Here is a 14,531-nt window from a genome sequence, read left to right as displayed (position 1 = left end):
CTGCACAAAGACCCTTGGTGGGAACACGGAGTAAAGGAGTTCTCTCAGGTCTGGGGGTGGGGGTGGGGTAGAGGGGTTAGGGCAGTGGAGTTGGGGACCCAGCTGTCCCTTCAAGCAGCAGCACCTCTAGGGGACTGGGTAGTTCGTGGGCCAATCCCCAGGGTCCCTCCACGTCCTTTGCTGGGCTCTTTGTGTTCCCAGGTTTGGAAGCTTTGCACACGAAGACAGCCCCCAGCTGCAGCACCTACCTCATGAGCACGGGGCAGGATGGCAGGGTGGGTCCAGCTCTAGCAATGTTGGGGGCATACCAAAGAATCCAGGGGTGGAGCGTGGGAGGGGCAGCGTGCCCGGCCGGGGAGGGCACACAGGCCGTCCGGCCGTCCACTCCCTCCACCAAGGTTGGGTTGGGATCCTGTCCTTCAGCTGTGACCATTTCTACCTCATTTTGCTGTGTGTTGTACATGGACATATTTATCTCCTGTCTGATAATGCTCTGCAGTTGTGGTCTGTCTACCTCAGAAGAGACTGTATTTTAAGAGAAAATATTACACAGTATTAAAGTTATGACGTGTGGTATTCGGAGGATTTCTTGGGGGTAGTGGGATGTGGGGAGGGGTGGCTACCCAGGTTGGCTACCCTGGCTGTGGCTCTGGGTTTCTGTTTCTTCGGCGAAAAGTAATGGGACATTGCTGTTCACTCCATGCCAGCGTTTGTCCATTGCTGGCCTGCGGTCACTTAAAAATCCTTCCCGGCTGTCACTGTAGCCCTCGTCTCTGAAGTACGAGGAGCAGCGCAGTGTGAACATGTTGGAGGATGAAGGGAGCTGAAGAGAGGCCCTCAGGAGGATGCCCACAGCCCTGGTTGAGGTGAGGGTCATACTTGTCTTCCACACGGTAGAGGGCAAGGGGTGGAGACATCCAAAGCCCAGTGTTTCGGGCCACAGGAAGGCCTTTGTCCGTTTCCTCACCTTCTTTCAGTCCTGGTTATCTCCGACAGCTCACGATAGACCGAGAGATGGGAAAACTCGGGGCACCGGGAGCTCTGTGGAGAGGCTGGGACCCACTGCTGTCCCGGGGCTTTGCCTGCCGCAGGCCAAGGGGAAGTGTGCTGGGCTCCCTCTCACTCTGTGCGCAGGAGGCAAAGCCAGAAGCAGCCTCCGGAGAGACAAGTTGACTATTCCTGCCTTTGGGTCGTTGGCGGTCCAGATGTGCCCTCCTCCAGTTATCATTGAATGATGTCATTGTGGGGTGCTGAATAGAACCAAGCTTGCAAGGACACCCCTGGGAACCCATAGCGGGAACAGGCTTCCAAGCAGACCATATAAATACATAACTATAAGAAGCAGGGAAGAGTGCTGGGAGAGGGTGGATCCCCGCAGCTGGCACAGTTGTCTGGTTTTGATGCAGTCACCGGGCACTTCTGTTGAGTAGACCCTGGTATTTCTAGAAGAGTGGTCCAATGAAGAATGCCCAAGGGGAGCCAGGTGGTGGTGGTGCACGCCTTTAATCCCAGCACTCAGGAGGCAGAGGCAGGTGGATCTCTGTGAGTTCAAGGCCAACCTGGTCTACAGAGTGAGTTCCAGGACAGCTAAGGCTACACAGACAAACCCTGTCTTAAAAAACAAGGGGGGGGGGAGTGCCCACGAGGGCTGGAGAGATGTCTCAGCAGACAGTGCCTACCATGCAGATGTGGAGACCAGAGTCTGGATCCCCAGCACCCGTGGAAATGCTGGGTGGATATGGCAGCTCACCTGTAATTCCAGCCTTTGGAAGGCTGAAGTAGGGCTTCTCTCAGAGTAAGATGGCTAGCTGGATTAACCCTGTCAGTGGCTTCAACTGAGACCCTGATTTGGTGGATAAGGCAGAGTGATGGAGCCCATCAGCCTCAGGCCTGTACTAGTTTACATACAGGTGTCCCCACACCACACACAGACACACGGTGGGGGGGGGGGAGTACCCACAAGCGACAAGTCAGGAACCTTCCCAGGTAGGAGGGGTAGGGGTCAGCAAAACACGGAGACTGGAGAGGGCATTGTTGACATCGTTCATGTTTGTTACAAGAGCATAAAATGGGGACAGGAGTGGGGACACCTGAGGTTGGGGGAGTCAGGCGGGACCCCAAGCTACCCTCAAGCCTCTGCATGTAGGTGGACAGGTGGCTGTGGACAGGGGCCTGCTTCGCAAAAATTCACACACTGAGTCCACAAACCTCTGCTGAATACACTGGTCACTATCGGGGCAACGCGGGGACCTCAGTCTCATGGGTGAGGCAGTAAAAAGGTCTAGCTGCAGTGTGTTAGGCGTGATGGTGTGTGTGGGGGATACTTAGAGACGGGGCTATGATGTGTGTGGCTCCCCCAGGGCATGAGATAGCAGGGTCCACCATGGAAGCCGAATTGCGGGACTGTGGGGCCAAATCACAGTCAAGCCACCTTGGGAACAGATGTGTTAGGTAAGTGGGGGGTCCAGTGTGTGGGGATGGGAGAAGATGAGGGTTTAATCTAGCAGACGTGGGAGCATGCCGCGAGAATCTGGACCTTGGCTGCAGCTCGTCCAGCGCTTCTGATAGAAGTCGAAGGATAACAAATGAATTAGACTAGGGTTTCAGTGGGTTTAGATTAGGCCTTTGAATATAAGACCCAGACTGCCACCCAATCCCCGCCCTCCACCGGGGGCTGCTAGGAGCCGCTTTCCCCTAGACTCAGCGTTCAGCTCTGTGGCCCCCGCGCGGTGGCTGACTTCTCTCGGCAGGAACGTCCGCGTTCCACGAATGTCCCTCGCCTCTGCGCCGCCACAATCCCCAGCCTCGCGGCATTCGGAAGCCCTCCCTCAAGCCGAGCCATGGCGTGGGCGCTGGTCCTGGCGCTCTGCAACCGGGCGCTGGCCCCCGCGGGCGCGCTGGACGCCATGGGCCCTCACGCGGCCGTCCGCCTGTCGGAGCTGCTGACCCCGGAGGAGTGCAGCCACTTCCGATCGCTCCTCGAGGCGCCCGAGCCCGACGTGGACGCCGAGTTCGCCCGGCTATCTGAGGACTGGCTGGCCCGGCCCAAGCCGCCCACAGCCTCTCCTGGAGCGCAGGACACCGTGGGGCAACGGCGGCGGGCGGCAGCCGGGCAGCCGTCGGAGGGACCGGAGGGCGCGCCAGCCGGGTCCGGCGAGGTGTTCGACGGCTGCCGCGAGGCGCTGGCGTCCTGGTTGGCCGCCAAGGCCCCCGCCCTGTCGTGGGACCGCGTGGCCCGGGCCCTACGGCGCAGCGGCCGCCCGGACGTGGCGCGGGAGCTGGCCAAGAACCTCCACCAGCAGGCGACGTTGCAGCTGCGCAGGTCGGGTGCGAACTACGTGCAGCCGCCGGTGGCCCCGGCCCCCGCCCCGGCCCCGGCCCCGGCCCCGGCTCCGGCCCCGCGCGAACGTCGCTCCGCGGTGTCCGTGCCCTCCTGGGACGATCTCGAGCTGATCGTGGAGCGCCTGCCGCAGCCCCCGTACACGCGGAGCCCAGCAGCCTGGGTCGGGCCGCTGGCGCTCGGCCTCCTTGCGGGCTTCGTGGGCGCACTGGGCACCGGGGCGATGATCACTGTGCTCACGCTGTGGATCACCGGCGGCGACGGCGACCCCGCGCGGCCTTGCGCCCCCGGCCCGCCCAGGCCGGCCCCCGCGCCCTGCGGCTGGGAAGCAGAGCCGCTCCTGCCCCCGGCCTGGACGCCGCAGGGACCCTCCCCCCACGGCCTGCCACTGTGAATCCCCCCCAGCAGCGCCCCCACAGCAGCCGCCCCACTATAAATTTTCCAAAGGCCGTGGAGGGCGCAGTCTGTCGCCGAGTGGATGGAAACGGGCGTCGTGGGCCTCGGGAGCCGGCCAGGGGTCTCCAGCGCTACCCAGCGTCCGCCCGCCGAGCCACGCTTTTGGACACACTCTTGTATGCATTCCGTGCCAGGAAGCTGCTCACCACTCCGTAAGGGGCGCGGTGGGGACTCTTGAACCCAGAGCCGACTGGCCAGTCTGCGCCCCAGAGGCGGTGCGGGTGCAGTAAGGAGCTGGGGCCCCGCTGGGGTGTGCCTCGCCACTCCTCTGGAAGGCCCAGCGGGAACCTGGCACCTCCCCCGTCCACCTCCGAAGGATGAGCCAAGCCCTGGGGAACCCGCAGGCGGCATCCTAAGGCCAGGGGCTTGGGGCGAAAGCCGCGACAGAATGACAAGCCAGTCCAAGAGGAGAGTTGAAAACAAGATTGACGTAACCCTTTATTGCAAATTCTAAAGTAAAAAGATGTACAGTACAAAGTAAAATTGAAAATTCAGACTATAAACTTCCAATCCGCTTATACATTCTCGTTTCTCAAGCATTTCTGCCATTTCCGCATAAACAACGGGGACGAGTCGAGGCGGGGAAGGAAGGAGATACAGCAAGGGGGAAAATTGTAAGAATCACGAACCCCAGAAGCAAGTGCAAGGAAAGACATTTCTCGACCTGCTGTCCTGGTGATGAGAAGCGGGGATGGGCTGGAGCAGTGCAGTTTAAAATGGCTCTCAGAATAGCAGCGTTTATGGTACTAGTTCATCTTCCTCAAGTCCACAGTATGCTTTGCCCTTCCCTGGCGCCTTGGTCTCTGTATCTCAGATCGCTTTACAAAACACCTAGTTAAAGCCTCACAACACCCCTGTGAGGTAGGTCAGTATTATTACCCCCATTTTACAGATGGGGAAACTGAGGCACAGAGAGGTTAAGTGACTTGCCCAAGGCCACACAGCGAGCCAGTGGTCAAGCTAGGGATGGAACACAGTTCTGTCCCTCTTCTGGAACCACTGGACCACGCTCCCCTTTACCTATGTACATTCTTCATACACACACACACACACACACACACACACACACACCACATGTGCACACCTGCCCACTTCGCCCCACTTAGCCTCTATGTACAGCAAACAGGGGCAGGGGCAGGGGCAGGGGTGGGGGCAGGGGCGCCTCAGGAGTGTTTTGATGGAGGAAGCCTTGAGAAGAGGATCCAATTAGCACTAGCCCAGTGCAAGTCTTGGCCTCACATCCAGACTTCCTCTTTTCCCGACGCCCCCTGCCCCCCACTGACTGGCCGGCAGCTGATTCTCTAGGGGGTGGGGGAGTACCTGAAAATGAACGAAGCTTTTTGCAAAACTTTGGGCAACGTCTGAGAAAAGAAAGAGGCATCGTTCCGGCGGATGCCCAGGAATCAAGTCACTAAGTCCGAACCCTCCACAGAAGGCCTGGAGGCTGGGGCTGAGGACAAGGTGGGGACTGACCTACCAGCCAATCTCTCCAGGCAGAGTGGGCACTTCAAGACCTCCTGAGTGTCCCCAGACCAGGAGACACGGCCTGGAGAGGGGTGTCCCCGCCCCTGCACACACGTGAAGGGGACGGCCCCAGTCTGCTGGTCTGGTTATGGGAGTGGATGAAGGGCAGGGCCCAGCGCTCGCTAGCGGAGCGGAAGCTGCTCGCCTTGCGCTAGCTTTGGGGGACGGGGTAGTATTTTCTTAAATCATTTCCACGAACGAGGCAGAAGTTAGGCCAGTCCAGCTGGGGTGGCTGAGGTCATCTCTGGGGGCTCTGCTGGGTCAGGCAGCTGAGGGAGGGGTCCAGCCTAAGGGGTAATGCCACATGCAACCGGCAGCAGCGACCTGGGGGTCGGGACCTGGCTGTTCTCTGCAGTCTCTACTTAGCCAGAATTGGGAGGCTCTGGTTCCTCTCTCCTCTTCCCAAATGCTCCAGGCTCCCAGTTCCCAGACCCCTTCCAGAACTCGAGAATGGGCAAGTCAGACAACAGACACACACCGAGACAGGCTTCCCTTGTGTGGTAAAAAGGGCCATTTTTATTTGGTTTCCTTTTGGCTTATAGTAATTGACTGCTTTGAAATCACGTCTCATTTAGCGCAGCGCTGGCCTCCATGCATTCACTAGCACTCTACTGATCTTGTACAGTTTACACTGGTTGTGGAGATCAAGTGAAAGAAGCCCTTTGGGCTCGGTAGCGCCGGGGACCCTGCCAGGGAGCTTGTATCTCTCTGCCCACAGCTTCAAATGCGTAAGTGATGGCGAGCAGGCCACTCTGGCTCTCACCCTCGGCTCGGCTTCCCAGTCTCCTCACCCTAAGCCACAGGGAAGTTAAGGAAGAGCAGAGTGTTTTCACGGTGTAACCAGCAGTCAGGGCGGCTCCCGCTCAGGGCCTTTGGCTCTGCGTTTTAAATGAACAGCATCACATGACTTTTTGCTTTTTGTCCTTTTTATTTTTATTTTTAAAGGAGGATCGTGGAATATAAATACTGCACCAAGGACCCGGCTACAAAAAAATAAATATTTATATTTATATATCTATATATATATATATATGTGCAGTGGTACTGGCTGCTGCTGCTCTTTGATTGGTGGGCTTCGTGAATATCTGGCAAAGCGTCGCCACTTGCTCACTCTGTGAGGACACGGAACAAAACAAAACGGAACCAACCCAGAACTGCCATAGCCGACCGATTCTTTAGGTTCGATGCCTGTTAACTGCGGGTGTGAACTGCTGGTGATGGTGTGGTTCACAAGAAGTGTGGAGCAGGATGGAGGGAGAGCGAGGGAGGGGGGAGTGGCCAGGTGCAGGGAAGGAGGGGGACGGGCAACAGGTGGGGAGGTCTAATCAGTGGGCGGAGGTGTGAGATCCCAAGGGAGGGAGGCAGGGAGGCAGCGAGGGAGGGAGGGAGGGAGGGAGGCGGCGGCCTGCTGGGCTGGGTCAGGAGGGTCAGATCTAGGCTCTAGCAGCTTAAGGACATTCCTAGCATGGCGCTTGGTGTTCCTAGCAAGATCAAATAGCTGTTGCCCATCTCAAGATCTAAGAACAATGATTAAGTTTAGCCAAATCTTGCATAGAAGTGGTTAGAATTTATTGCACATTGGAACAAAAATATATATTTTTTTGTTGTTTTGGAAAAGACCATTAGCAATAAAAAATTTTTTGTCTGTCTGTCTGGTTGGGGTGTACATTGGCTGACAGCATCTAGTTCTAAGAAGAAAGGAAAGTATAAAAAATAAAAATAAACATGACAATGGCATAAGCCAGAAGCCATTTCCTATTTAATAAGTTAGTAATTTGTATTTACAAAAGGCATGCCAATAAAATAAAATTATATATTACAGTATTTATAATTCTCTTAAAAAGAATAACCACACACGTCAGCTTCTGTTTTGTGCTGTTTACGACGTCACGCGCCTGTACGTGGTTCTCTACATTCGTCCTAGCAGCAGTGGCCTGGCCACACTTCCCGAGCAGGTCTCGGCACGCTTAGGACAGCAGGACAGTGTCTACCGGTCCCACCAGAGGAAGCTCTGCTCACCGGCTGGCTGTGGTTTGTTCTATGCGAAACTAGTCAAGGGGACTGTGAGGTCACATCCAAAGTGCTGCCACCGCAGGCAGGGCAGACTGGCCTGACGGGTCTAGTGGTGGACTGCTCGCGTCCTTCCCTCCGCCCTGTGCTCAGGAAGGACAGTGCTGACTTGGTTCCCAGAGACTTTCTAACACTCAAGTGCAGCATCTTGGCTTTGAAGCCTTGTGTTCAGGGGAGACACCCTGGACTAAGAGCTGGCTTCTGCAGAGCAGGAGATGGGATGGAAGCCATGGCGCTCTCCCAGAAGTCATCCCCTGACGACAGTGGTCAGGCCACTAAGCAGAAAGCAAGGTGGGCAGAGAGGAAATGCCAGGGAAGCCGCAACACCCGAGAGGATGACTCAAGTCCCTTTCTCACAAAAGCCAGCGCAGTGACAGGACCAAGCGGGCTCGGTCCAGAGCGGCCCCACCTCTACCTCAGGTCCTGCTAGTTACGGTCATCTGAAGACCATGAACGGAAGAGCCCGCAGCCATACCCCAAGCAACACTGCTGCCCTTACCCAGCCCTGGACGGCTGGGAAGGGCAGCCCTGCTGGTTGGAGGAGGTGATGGAGGCAGGAAGGACCAGCAGATGGAGCATGTGAATCCCTCTGCGGGTTCAGAACCCCTGAACCCCTTTCCACATCTCCCTGAGCCTGAGAAAAGCCATAATGCAGACAGACATGACACCGAATGAAGTGAGCACCCCATAATCCCCAAAGAAAGGTTTCTGTAAGTCCCCCAAAGGCCTCCTAGAGATACGTGCTACTTGGAATAGCACTTGTATCTCTACCCCAGTGACAGTTCTCCAGGATGAAGGCTAAACAATCGTTAGAATATTGCAAGATACAAATGAACTCTTTTCCTATTTGTTTTTTTAGCCCTAGGATTTGGTTTTACAGTGACATTAATAGTACAAGCCATTCGGGGCCAAAGTCTCCCCAGGAACTGGACAGAGCAGCATTAGATAGTTTACCTTGCAAAATGTGCAACAATGGCTGTATGTTAAGATGTCTGTTAAACATGTACACACAACGGATCCATCTGCTTGTTGGGTTGGATTGTTTCTGTTGGTGGTGGTGGTGGTGGTCAATTGGTTAATTATGTTTCCCTACCCAGAGGTGTATGAAAGACTTCTAAGAACTCAGAAAGAATTGCAGCCGGTATGGAACTCTTACCATTTCTCCAAATACAGTGAACGGTGCAGGGCTGGGTCCTGTCCAAAGGCTGACCCAGTGCAGGGGACAGGATTAATAGTGTCTTGTGGTGTATGGATCTCATGCATGACTTCTGATCACGGCATGCCATCATGCAAATCATTTCTACGCATTGAACGAGCACAATATTTGGAATTGGCCTGAGCAAGTCCTCCTCAGCCTGAAAAAACCTGATTGTTTCCCCCACCCATCTCCAAACCACGTGACGCCCATGTGGAGAAGATGCTGCTTATGTCAAAGAAAACAGACAAATTAGTGACATAGGCTGAATGTGTGTGAGTGTGTGTGTGAGTGTGTGTGTGTGTGTGTGGTGTTTCTCTTTGCTGCTTAGCTTAACTAATGTAAGAATGCAAATATTGTTTGCATGAACAAACAAACTTTTAAAGTGATGCTTTCTGCTTCTGAGAATCAACAAATGAAAAAATAAAATCCATTTGGCTGCGACGGCAGCCGCCTCTGCTCTGTAGCCTGTTAGTGTAGTCCTAAGTTGCATTGACTGAGTGTGGAACATGCAGTAACCACCTGCCCAAGCGATAGAAAATCTTGAGTCCAGGGAGCAGGGTCCTTTGCCCTTGGCAGGTCACTGCTCCAGATGCGACCGACCGTGTCCCGTGTAAGCAGACTACGTTTGGTATGGGTCTTCCGGTCCAGCGTCTCCACAGCTGCTCTGCACCCGTGAGATTCGGGAGTCTGTAAACAGGCTTTCGCGGGCCAGGGCTAAGCGGGTGTACGCGTCCCTCCTCGCTGTCTCTAACACTTGGACTCCCGGACCTCTTTTCGCCTCTTGGCTCTTTCCCTTCTCCCTTCCTCCGCCCGCTGCTGCTTCTCCTTGTCGGGTTTCGTCACGCTGTCGTAGGAGGGGAGGGAGGCCGTGGACGGGGTGCTCCCCCTCTTCTCCGGGTGTGTGCCTCCGTTCTCCAGCTTGTTGGAGGTGATCTTTCTGCAGATGAAGCCCCTCCGAGCCAGGTGTCCCCGGTAGGCACGCTGCAGGACCACGGCCGACACCTCCTCCTGCTTGCGCCGCAGGGTGGTTGTGATGGGCTCGTAAGACACTTTGGAAGGGTTGGACGCCACGAACCGCTCCTCCATCTGCTGCCGCAGGATGTCCAGCTCCCCGCTGTCTCCCAGGACCCGCTTGGTGAAGGCGAAGAGGATGTCCAAGCAGTGGATGCGGTCTCCGCTGACCATGGGCAGGTCCATGGCGATGAGCTCGATGGTGTTGGGCTTGGGCACGCGGAGAGGATGCTCCAGGGCGTCGGCGAAGTCGGCCAGCTTACAGTACTCGATGAACTGGGTGGCGTCGGGGTCGAACTTCTCCCAGATCTCGTAGAAAGTCTCAAAGTCGTCCTCGCTCAGTGGGTCAGCGCTCTCCTCTGTGGCTACACTGAAGTTCTCCAAGATGATGGCGATGTACATGTTCACCACGATCAGGAAGGAGATGATGATGTAGCTGACAAAGAAGAAGATGCCCACGGAGGGGTTCCCGCAGTCCCCTTTGAAGCCGCTGCCTGGGTGTTCCTTGTCCAGGCTGCAGTCGGGGGGCCGGTTCAGGATCGGCAGCAGCAGGCCGTCCCACCCAGCCGAGGTCGTGATCTGAAACAGGCAGATCATGCTGTTGCCAAACGTCTCAAAGTTGAACATGTCGTCAATTCCAGCCTCGTGCTTGACGTATGCGAAGTTGGACATCCCAAAGATGGAGAAGATGAACATGACCAGGAAGAGCAGAAGGCCAATGTTGAACAGGGCAGGCAATGACATCATTAAGGCAAAGAGCAGGGTGCGAATCCCTTTGGCGCCTTTGATCAGACGCAAGATGCGCCCGATGCGGGCCAATCGGATGACTCGGAACAGGGTTGGGGAAACAAAGTATTTCTCAATGATATCAGCCAGGAACATTCCTAAAGGAGGAACAGAGGACGCCGTTACGGAGGACAGAGACACCCTTCCCTCCTCTTACCTGGCATTATGAAACGTAGAAGTTCAAAGGGCATATAAAATGAGTGCCTTTGACTGGAGCTGAACCCTCAAACTAAAATAATTACACCTTCTAAACATACAGAAAAGTAGAGAACACCAACATGAACCGTGTTTAGCAAACTTAACAGCGGCCAGCACCTAACCCCTGAGGACCCGGACACCTCAGCGGCTCTGGTGTTGTTACAGTTCTACTATGTGTGAATTCATTAACAGCAGGGTGTCCTCTGTGGTTAGGAGATGATACAGGACTATCTTTCTAATGTATAGGTTTCAGAGGTTGATTTTTTTTTTTTTTTCTGCAAGACTGGTCCTTCAGATGAAAATGACTTTACATTATCCCTTCCTGTGACCCAAACAAAGCAGATCTGTGTTTTCCTCCTGGGAGATCCATTTATTCAGTGTGTGCACACACAGCTTTTTGAATGCTTTCTACGATGCCATTGGGGTTTCTAAACTATGAACAGGGAACGAGAGGTCCCGGTTCCCCTGCGACACATACCCTTTGACTTCCCTGTCCTAATTATTCTGCTAATGCTACACATTTTCGATGTATCTTATTCTTGGTTTGCTCCTCACCCCCCAGCTCCTCACGAGGGTGTTAGCCTCGGAGATTTAAGGAGGCTGTCCAGGGTGGCCTTCCACTTGGTGCTCTGAGATTGTGAGCTGGAAGGTGTAAACAGGCACCAGTTTCGAAGCAGGAGGTGCAGGAGGAATTGCAGGCAGAAGTGGGAGAAATGGACAAGCGGGCGTCCTTCTGTGTCCAGGCCTATGTGACCCACCTCAGGCAGACTTAGAGGAGCCACAGAGGGGATTTCAAGGAGGACTGCAGAAGGGAGCGGAGACGGAAGGGCCAGAAGGGAGGGCTGGAGGAAGCAGGGCTGCTCTCTCCACGCAATGCTGCTCTCTCCTTCCACATGCTAGGAGACAAGATGAGCATCCCTGCACACGAAGCTCTTAACCACTGAAGTGTCTCTTAGCTGTAAGAGTTCGTAAGTATTGTGACTTCAGCTGCAGAAAGCTCAAGAGTCTCTCATTTGAAGGTTTTAAGCCAGGAAAGAGGGGCTGGAGAAATAACGCAGCGTTAAGAGCCTTGTTGTTCATGCAGAAGACGCAGGTTTGATTCCCAGCACCCATATGGTGGCTCACAACCAGTCGGAACTCCACTTCCAGGGGATCCAACATCTTCCTCTGGCCTCCGGGGTATTGCATGCATGTTGTGCATGGCCATACATGCACACAAAATACCCACCACAAAATAATAAAATAAAATTTGGGGCTGGAGAGATGGCTTAGTGGTTAAGAGCATCCACTGCTCTTCCAGAGGACCTGGGTTCAGTTCCCAGCACCCACATGGTAGCTCACAATTGTCTGCAATTTCAATTCTGGGGAATTTGACACCTTCTTCTGACCTCCTTGGATACCAGTCAAACATGTGGTGCACATATATACATGCAGGCAAAACACATAAAATAAAATAAGCCAGGAAAGAATCTCGCTTTGCGGGAAGGGAAGGAGGCTGAGCCTGGAGAGTGGCAGGCACCCTCCTCCTCAGAACTGTGATCGATCTCCTGGGGCGGGTGGATCTCCTGGGGCAGGTGGGCGCTAGGCCCACAGCCGCCTCCTTTCCTCCCCTTTGCTTCCCAGTAATGTAAGTAAAAGAGGTAAGGCTGCAGCAGACACACACAGGCAGGCAGGCTGCAGCAGACACACACAGGCAGGCAGGCTGCAGCAGACACACACAGGCAGGCAGGCTGCAGCAGACACACACAGGCAGGCAGGCTGCAGCAGACACACACAGGCAGGCAGGCTGCAGCAGACACACACAGGCAGGCAGGCTGCAGCAGACACACACAGGCAGGCAGGCTGCAGCAGACACACACAGGCAGGCAGGCTGCAGCAGACACACACAGGCAGGCTGCAGCAGACACACACACGCAGGCTGCAGCAGATACACACAGGCAGGCTGCAACAGACACACACAGGCAGGCAGGCTGCAGCAGACACACACACGCAGTCTGCAGCAGACACACACAGGCAGGCTGCTGCAGACACATAGAGGCAGGCAGGCTGCAGCAGATACACACAGGCAGGCTGCAACAGACACACACAGGCAGGCAGGCTGCAGCAGACACACACACACAGTCTGCAGCAGACACACACAGGCAGGCTGCTGCAGACACACAGAGGCAGGCAGGCTGCAGCAGACACACACTGGCAGGCTGCAGCAGACACATACACGCAGGCAGGCTGCAGAGAGCCCACAGCACTTGACAAAGGCTTGAGGGGTGAGTGGTGTCCCCAGCAGAACCATGAAGCGGGCGCTCAGGTACTTCACAGACCAATTTATTTTAACTCCTCTTACTTAAAAAATAGATTTTTTGGGCCTGGAGAGATGGCTCAGAGGTTAAGAACACTGGCTGTTCTTCCAGAGGTCCTGAGTTCAATTCCCAGCACCCACATGGTGGCTCACAACCATCTATAATGGGATCTGGTGCCCTCTTCTGGCCTGCAGGGACACATGCAAACAGAACACTGTATACATAATAAGTAAATAAATCTTTAAAATATATATATATATGTACATTTTATTGTCTGTGTGTGTGTGCATGTGTCTGTATATGCTTGTGTGTGTCCGTGTGTACATGATGTGACACTGAAGTGAAGGTCAGAGTGGGCCATGGGGATGAAGTTTGGGTCGTCAGGCCTGGCAGCGAGGGCCTTGACCCACCGGGCCATCTCACAGGCCTTCCTTTTACTTTTAAAGAGAATTTCTATGCTTTTCCTTTCTGAATGGATTAACAGTTAAAAGCCTCGATATCGCTGTGTTAGAGGACGGTACAACCATGGCGCGACTCGTCTGCACTTCCTGTCGTCTTTAGTGTTTTGGCAAAAGTGTCCATGTGCAGTAGGCAAGGGTCACATGTTTCAGAGAAGCTGGGAGCACGCATTGGCTGAGGCTGGCTTCACTCAGAGGTAAATGCTCGCTCTCCAGCCACAGGTCTCAGGAACCTGTCTGGGCCTCAGTTCCCTCGACACTGTCAATCGACACACAGGACATCAGAACGGCCACGGCTTGCAGCATGTTCCGTTAAGACGTGAGCAGCCTTTGTTAATCACACAGTCAGGTAGAAGTGGGCAGTGGGGGCTGGAGAGGCGCTCGGCATTTGAGAGCACTGGCTGCTCTTGCAGAGGCCCTGGTTTGGTACCCGGAACCCGCACACTGGTTCCCAACCACTTGTGACTCCAGTTCTCGGGGATCCAACACCCTCTTCTGACCTCCACAAACACCAGGCACACATATGGTGCATATATACACACGCAGCAAAACACTCATAAACAAGTCTTTTTTGTTTGTTTAAGACAGGGTCTCATTCATTATATAGCCCTGGTTGTTCTGGAACTTGCCATGTAGACCAGGCTGGGCTTGAACTCACAGAGATCTGCCTGCTTCTGCCTCCAGAGTGCTGGAATTAAAGGTGTGTGCCAGCACACCTAACATGAGTAAGTCTTCAAAAGAGAAAAGAAAAGCCCGACAATATGGGAACCAGACTTCTTCACTGCCAGACTCCCTGGGGTTCATCTCAGAAGGTGACCAGGCACAGTGACTTTCAAAAGAGAATCTTGGTGTCCCTGTCACCGCCAATAATTTAGCTTAGGGATTCTTTCCTTGGGGAAAAAATGTCCCATGACTCAGTGTTCCACACGCTAACACATTTTTGGACAAAATTGGAGGGTGGCATGGGTTAAGAGGGGGCCATCTGCTGTGGTATCCACAACCACTAACCTCAGAAAACCAGGTGCACCCAGCGATGCTCTGGGACCAAGGCAGGAACACAGCACCTGGGGTGCCTTTCAAGAGGGCAGCCTGTCCTGAGGACAGCCCATAGCTCGCATATCTTTCTTCACCCGCCAGGACTTCACCCCTGCTGGGTTTTCAGGTTGAAGGAACATGAACTTTGCAGCCACCTT

The 14,531-nt window shown here is 54.6% G+C and overlaps 2 protein-coding genes across 5 annotated transcripts in view; one reads left to right on the top strand and one right to left on the bottom strand.

Annotated features, from left to right (window-relative positions):
- The first annotated feature begins 2,042 nt into the window (after window positions 1-2,042).
- Window positions 2,043-3,881, top strand: Tmdd1 (transmembrane and death domain 1). The gene has a single exon (XM_076556864.1). It carries the CDS (start codon window positions 2,841-2,843, stop codon window positions 3,732-3,734), a length of 894 nt encoding a protein of 297 aa, XP_076412979.1. The 5' UTR covers window positions 2,043-2,840; the 3' UTR covers window positions 3,735-3,881.
- A 3,183-nt stretch (window positions 3,882-7,064) lies between these two features.
- Window positions 7,065-14,531, bottom strand: part of Scn8a (sodium voltage-gated channel alpha subunit 8) — a 182,578-nt gene continuing 175,111 nt past the window's right edge. For all 4 annotated transcript variants that reach the window (XM_076556863.1, XM_076556860.1, XM_076556862.1 and 1 more), the window contains one exon: window positions 7,065-10,483. In XM_076556863.1, coding sequence (XP_076412978.1) covers window positions 9,336-10,483 — 1,148 coding nt within the window. In that variant the 3' untranslated portion in view covers window positions 7,065-9,335. The remainder of the gene's footprint in view (window positions 10,484-14,531) is intronic.

The sequence above is a fragment of the Peromyscus maniculatus genome, chromosome 20 (assembly GCF_049852395.1).
Source record: "Peromyscus maniculatus bairdii isolate BWxNUB_F1_BW_parent chromosome 20, HU_Pman_BW_mat_3.1, whole genome shotgun sequence".
Lineage (NCBI taxonomy): Eukaryota > Metazoa > Chordata > Mammalia > Rodentia > Cricetidae > Peromyscus > Peromyscus maniculatus.
This window is presented reverse-complemented; position numbering and strand designations above follow the sequence as displayed.